Source organism: Petaurus breviceps, unplaced genomic scaffold (assembly GCF_028583685.1).
Source record: "Petaurus breviceps papuanus isolate PSGF00001 unplaced genomic scaffold, PetGlider_PUasm1.0 313, whole genome shotgun sequence".
Classification (NCBI taxonomy): domain Eukaryota; kingdom Metazoa; phylum Chordata; class Mammalia; order Diprotodontia; family Petauridae; genus Petaurus; species Petaurus breviceps.
Window position 1 is genome coordinate 1,173,205 of NW_027186073.1, and position 6,377 is coordinate 1,179,581.

The 6,377-nt window shown below is 37.6% G+C and overlaps 1 protein-coding gene across 1 annotated transcript; it reads right to left on the reverse strand.

Moving 5' to 3' along the window:
• Window positions 1-4,975: 4,975 nt before the first annotated feature.
• LOC138167847 (olfactory receptor 9K2-like) lies at window positions 4,976-5,917 on the reverse strand. The gene has a single exon (XM_069096807.1). The coding sequence runs from the start codon at window positions 5,915-5,917 to the stop codon at window positions 4,976-4,978; it is 942 nt and encodes a 313-aa protein (XP_068952908.1).
• Window positions 5,918-6,377: the final 460 nt, after the last annotated feature.

Genomic DNA, 6,377 nt, shown 5'->3' on the forward strand with positions numbered 1-6,377 from the left:
AGCAGTTTGCCATTTTTTTTAACCAACAAAGGTACCTTAGGGGTCACTTAGTTCAACTCTTACATAATGCATCAGCTCAGAAGTCATTGATTTCTTTGGACAAGGCTGTGAACAGTGGCCACACAGGTCTCAAGGGGTGAACATGTTGAGAAATCAGAGGTATAGGTATACTCATTGAATGCATTTGTTGAACAGGATTAAAGAAAAAATTTAGGTTTAGGACCCCCAAATGTGTGTATAGGTTGAACAAAAGGAATCTGATACAAAAGAGAATTGGACATTTGCTTCATCAAGCTCTTAATAGGGGCATAAGCAGACCACATGCTTCAGGAGTCAAAAGCTCAGACTCAGACCAAGTTAAAGTAACATAATCTGCTAACAGTGAACAGTGGGGATGATAGGAATTAGAGACTTAAACTGATTTTTTTTTCCTTTCCTCTGACTCCATTAAAATTTTTGAATAATTTCTCCCCTTATCTACATATATAATCAAATCCTCTTTCTGCCATTTCCCACTCATTCCTTAACTTTTTTTTTCATTCCTCCAAACTAATCCATCTATGATAATCTTGTGTCAAAGTAATTATTTATGGATAATATAAAAAGGGAAGGCAGAAGAGACCTATGGAGGGCTTAATCTATTGATTCAAGTCCTGGGGAATGATATGAATTATACTGTATGGGTCTAACTTTAAAATTGTTGCATTTCAACAACAGGAAGACAATAATATTGCCAGGGAAACAAACTAATAGAAAGAAAAAACAAGAGGAATAGGTAAAGAATCTTGTGTTTTGCATGAGATGGGGGAAAAAATTAAATAACTTACACTATAGACAAGGAAGTGTGTCCAAACAAATGCATTTTTTTCATCTTTATTAATTATGTGTAGCCTTTAAGGGCCCACTGTATACAGAGCACCTTTCCTGGTTGCTAACTACAGAAATCAATCAAGTATCATCCCTACCCAGAAAGCATTCACATTCTAACAATATAAGCAATCCAAATACTTAATTTTTTCAGTTAAACAAACATTTATTTTTTATAATATTTTATTTTTCCCCAATTGCATTTTCAAACAAATTTTAACATTGCTTAATGCTTTAATGAGAATTACTACTGATTATTACATCAACCATGGCCTGCAGTAAGAAGAAACTATCCCAAGGGAGCACAGTGCCTTCTGTGTGCTCCCCACCCCCACCCTGAAGCTTTTGCTCATTCTCCCCTTCTAGTCCCCAAAGGTATAACAATACAAATCCTCTTAGCTGTGAAGACACTCCAGATTGAAGACTTAGAATGAGATATTACCAGACTCACTTTTTCTTCACTTATGTGTCATAGATGAAACAAAGAATTTCTTTCTAGCCTGCTTCCCTGTGCAGCAGTTTTCCTGGCAAATGAGGAAGGCACGAAATAGAGAGCACATTGGCTATGATGCTCTTCAATGCAAAGGCCAACAGGACACTAAGTTATTCTCACAGAGAAACCATGGCACATATTAGCTAAGGGCTTGGAGTTACCAAAGCTAAGAATTCATGTCTTGACCCGGACTTGTGCCCTTCGGTATACATTTTAGGTGATGATAACCTAAAAGATTTAGTGATTTAAACCACGGCAGCAGAACCCTGGTACCATGGCCAACACACAGAGGGCAAGATTAGTGTACACCATATTACCAGTAGAAAACTTCACAAAAGTGGTATAAATATGTCTTCAATGACATACATGATTGTGAGACACAAGGCCAGGTTACCATGGTCTAGAACATAACACAGATAATGTTAATTTTTGTGGTTTTCTAAGTCAGCATGTGGCCCTTAGGGATGAGTTTCTATTTGACTTTGATACCACTAGTCTAGAGTTTGGAATTTCTTCTTCCAGACACTTTGAGAAAAAAACATAGATAGCTGTGTTGAATGGCTTAGATGGCATTTTGTCTGGAATCAGATGGTATAGACTGAACAACTTCCCAATGGTATAACACTAAAGATATCTTACGTTAGGTCATTCATAAGGCTGCACTTAGAATACTGTAATAAGTTCTTGTCATTAGGCAAAAAGTGTTATTTAAAAGGCAAAGAACAGGACTTTCCAAGGTCAAGAGATGTAGCACCTAGTTTTGTCTTGACTCTTATTTGCTATTGTTTGTCATTCAATGGATCCAAGATTAATCAAAGGACCATGAAGTTCCCAGTCCCTTTATAACAGACATCTGCTTGACTTGTAAATTACATAGAAAGAATAAAAAATGTCACAAAAAATGATACAGATACTGATATGTATATGTACATATATACACATATAGGTCTGTATTAGTTAACATGTACCCACAGTCTGGTTTGAGCTCCCATCTACTTCTTTGTAGCCTATTTCTTTAATTGATAGACTCAAAGCAGAAACCAGGAAGGATAATTGCTATTCAGACAATGTGGGAAAGAAAAATGACCTTTTCTGATTAGATTACTTGACTTCTTTGTTTCTTCATCTCTGAACTGACATTAAGAAGCTTTACTATTTCTCAATAATAATAGCTGACATTTAGAAGCAGAGTTGACATTTGAAAAGGGTTTTGTCTATGTGATTTCATTTGAGCCTTATTCTCTTATATGGTGAGTACTACTAATAACCTCATTTTATAGATGAGAAAATGGAAGCTTAGAGTGACTTGTCCAGGGTCAAATAGTCAATAAGTACCTGATGCTGGATTTAACCCAGGTCTTTTGATTCTAAGTCTAGCACTCTATCTTCTCTCACTTTGGCCCCTTTGCAAGGACAACACTCTCTAGAGCTGGCACTTTGTATATTTTTTTGAAGGGGGAAGGCAAGACAAATGAGGTTAAGTGACTTGTCCGAGGTCACACAGCTAGTTAAGTGTCAAGTGTCCAAGGCCACATTTGAACTGAGGTCCTCCTGACTCCAGGGCTGGTGTTCACTGCTCCACCTAGCTTCCCCCTACTTTGTATTTTTTTAAAGAAGGAAAGTATTTAGAGGCTATTTATCTGGATTAAAATTCTGAAATTTAATTTTAAAAAAAGTTCAAATTAGTCATGTCTACATAGTTAACTATTATTTTTCAATGTGGATTCTCATTACAAGGTTTGGCATCATCAAGAAAATCACAGTTAATTGTTATTGACCTGAAGGGATGTATTCATCATAGAAAATATTCAGTCCCAGACTGACTTTCCCTGAGGCTTAATGGGCTGCTGCTTCCCACTGTCATTCAGCATGTGTTGAGAACTGCAAACTCATTCTGATATTTAGCCCTAAAACTCTGATTAGAAAAGTAATTTTTTTTAATTAAGCTTTTCTTTAACCCTGCTGTTCTGACAAGCTTTCTTTCCCATCTCTTTTCTTTCCTTCACTGGCAAACATATTAAGATGCACTCATTACCTCTTTTTTAATCACCACTTTTACCCCCTTGAAACTCATCCAGCTTCTGAGATATATATGCATGTATATATGCATATATTTGAATCTATACCTAAATTATTTGTATGTGAATATATGCATATCTATTTATATATGACACATATATTATAAATACACATATATTTATGAAATCCTCGATGAATTTCAAGTCAGACATATTCTACTGGGTTTATCAAATTAAAATGCAAATTTCCAGAGAAGTCTCACACATTAAAATGATCTCTTTTGCTGATATTCATATTTTTATGTGAATTCTAGGGTTTCTTCTACTTATTTCAATCTATTAATGTGTATTATCGATCATTTGCATAAATCCAAAGAGACACAATAATTTCAAGCAAGGTGCTTGAAATTGCAGATTTATAGAGAATATGTGAGCAGAGGAGGGTCTTTAAAATGCCATTGAATAATGCCGTTTAAGCAGCTTCTGCTTCTAGGTGCTGTCAAATGACTGGGGACAGTAAGTTTCTTTTCTCATTGGTCTCTATGATGAGACAGCAGAGTACTTATTTAAAGTACTTATTAAAGTGCCTTATTTTCTTTCACTACTTTCCCATACCCTTCACTTTCCACATATAGCTGACTCAGGGTAAAAATTCTGTTCATATTCAAAGAACAACATAAACTCACTATTTTTTAAAAAATAATTCATAATCCTTATACTATGACCACCCCCTCCCCACCTTTTGTAGAAACAAACTCCCAAATGGTCAGTCTTCTAAGATGTATTTCCATGTTACCAAATCCCAAAGGCATCCAGGAACTATAGGAAATCAAATCTTCTAGCCTCAATTGCTGCCTAAGGCAAATTAAGTGTATTGCAGTTTGCAGTGAATACTTTTATAATAAGCCTCTGATGTTCAACAATCACTGTAGCCTGCAGAAGGAATGGGTGGAACATGTGAGAAGATTGCTTCACTAGGGGGAAAAAAAAATCATATAAAATGGAACAGGATACCACAGAAAATTTATCTGATTCAAGGGAAGAGAAGTGAGGATTTAGGGTTTCAAGTCCTGCCTCTGACATATGTTAGTTGTGTGACCCTGGGCAAGTCACTTAACTTCCATTTGCCTTGGTTTCCTCAACTATAAAATGGGGATAATAACAGCACCTACCTCCCTGGGTTGTTGTGAGCATCAGATGAGACAATAATTGTAAAGAGTTTAGCACAGTGCTGACTCAGTAGGTGCTATATAAATGCTAACTATTATTATTACTGCTTAACCTATCAGTGCCCCATTCTGCTAGAGAAGAAAATGGTAAGTACTCTAGTCTTTTTGCCAAGAAAACCCCAAATGGAGTCATCAAGAGTTGGATGTCACCAAAAAAATGACTAAATAATAACTAAGTCCATTCTATTCTCAAAGATAAGCTGCAGCAAAGAGAACAATCTGCACTAATTGAGGAAGTGCCTAGTGCCTTCCATTAATGAAATCACAGGTCTAGCTTCTATCCCTATCCATAAATAAATGTGCCATTAAAGGCAGCTCAGGAGAACAGAATCCACAAGAGGAAAACCAACCAAAAGAAAAGAAAGGATTTAAAGTAAGGCTTTTTTCTTCCCCACAATTCTTTGCAGAGCAGCTTTGACATCCTTATTTCTGAGAGAGTAAATCAAAGGATTCAGCATTGGAGTGACAAGGGTGTAACAGACAGAAGCTATTTTGCGTAACTCAGGGTTGTCAGGGGGTATGACGTACACAAAAAAGACAGTCCCGTAGAGCAAACTCACAACCCCCAGGTGAGAACTACAGGTGGAGAAGGCTTTCTTTCGGCCCTCAGTAGAGCGGATTTTCAATATGGTAGATACAATATAAGTGTAGGATACCAGGATAACTACAATTGTGGGGAAAATAATGACTGCAGCCAAAGTTAGCGACACCATCTTGTGGAGAAAAATATCAGAACAGGAGATTCTTTCCATTGGGTGGGAGTCACAGTAGAAATCGTCAATGACCCGAGAGGCACAGAAAGACAGAGAGAAGGTCATGCTTACTTGGAGAATGGCCGTAAACCACCCACAAAGATAGGAACCCAACACGAGCTGGGCGCAGAAGCATCTAGACATGCGGACAGAATAGAGCAGAGGAGAGCAGATGGCTATGAAGCGGTCATAGGCCATAGCGGACAAGACAAAGCCCTCTGTAACCATGAAGAGGGCAAAGAGGAAGAGCTGGACCACGCAGCCTGTGAAGGAGATGGTATTTCTCATGGATAAGATATTGGCCATGGCCTTGAGTGCTATGGCAGAGGAACAGGAGAGGTCAATGAAGGACAGGTTGCCTAGGAAGAAATACATTGGTGTGTTCAACCGAGGGTCAATCAGGATAAGAGTTATGATGCCAGCATTTCCCAGAAAGACCATGCTATAGAGAAACAGAAAAAGCAAGAAGACAAGAGAATGGAGCTCTGGGCGGATTCGGAATCCTACAAGAATGAAGTCGGTCACCTCTGAATGGTTGTCTGTTCCCCTGTCACTCATGGCAGAGACCTGCTGAGGGACACAAGTCAAGATCAAAAGTCAAGTCAAAAAGCATTTTTAAATGCCTCCAATATACCAGGCACCACACAAAGTTCTGGGGATAAAAAGAAATCCCTTAAAAGAGCTCAAAATCTTTCAGCTTTGATCCTACTGTTATCAATGGTAACTTGCACAGGTGACCCCTCTCTACACCTGCCTACCTTTTCACTTAATCTGCAGCATAATTGCATAGATCTGTATGATGCAAACCTTGTTTTATTTCCTTTTTAAAAGGGCCATTTCATGATTTTTTTTCTTCTCTATAATCTGTTATTCCCACTTTAGGGTTGTCCTAATTTGCCTAATCCCATAACAGATCAGACAGCAAGAACAGGATGGCATAAGTTATTGAGAAAGGTTTTTAAATTACCTTCTTTACAGATTTCTAGAAACAAGCAAGTAAGACCAATGCTTTCATTCT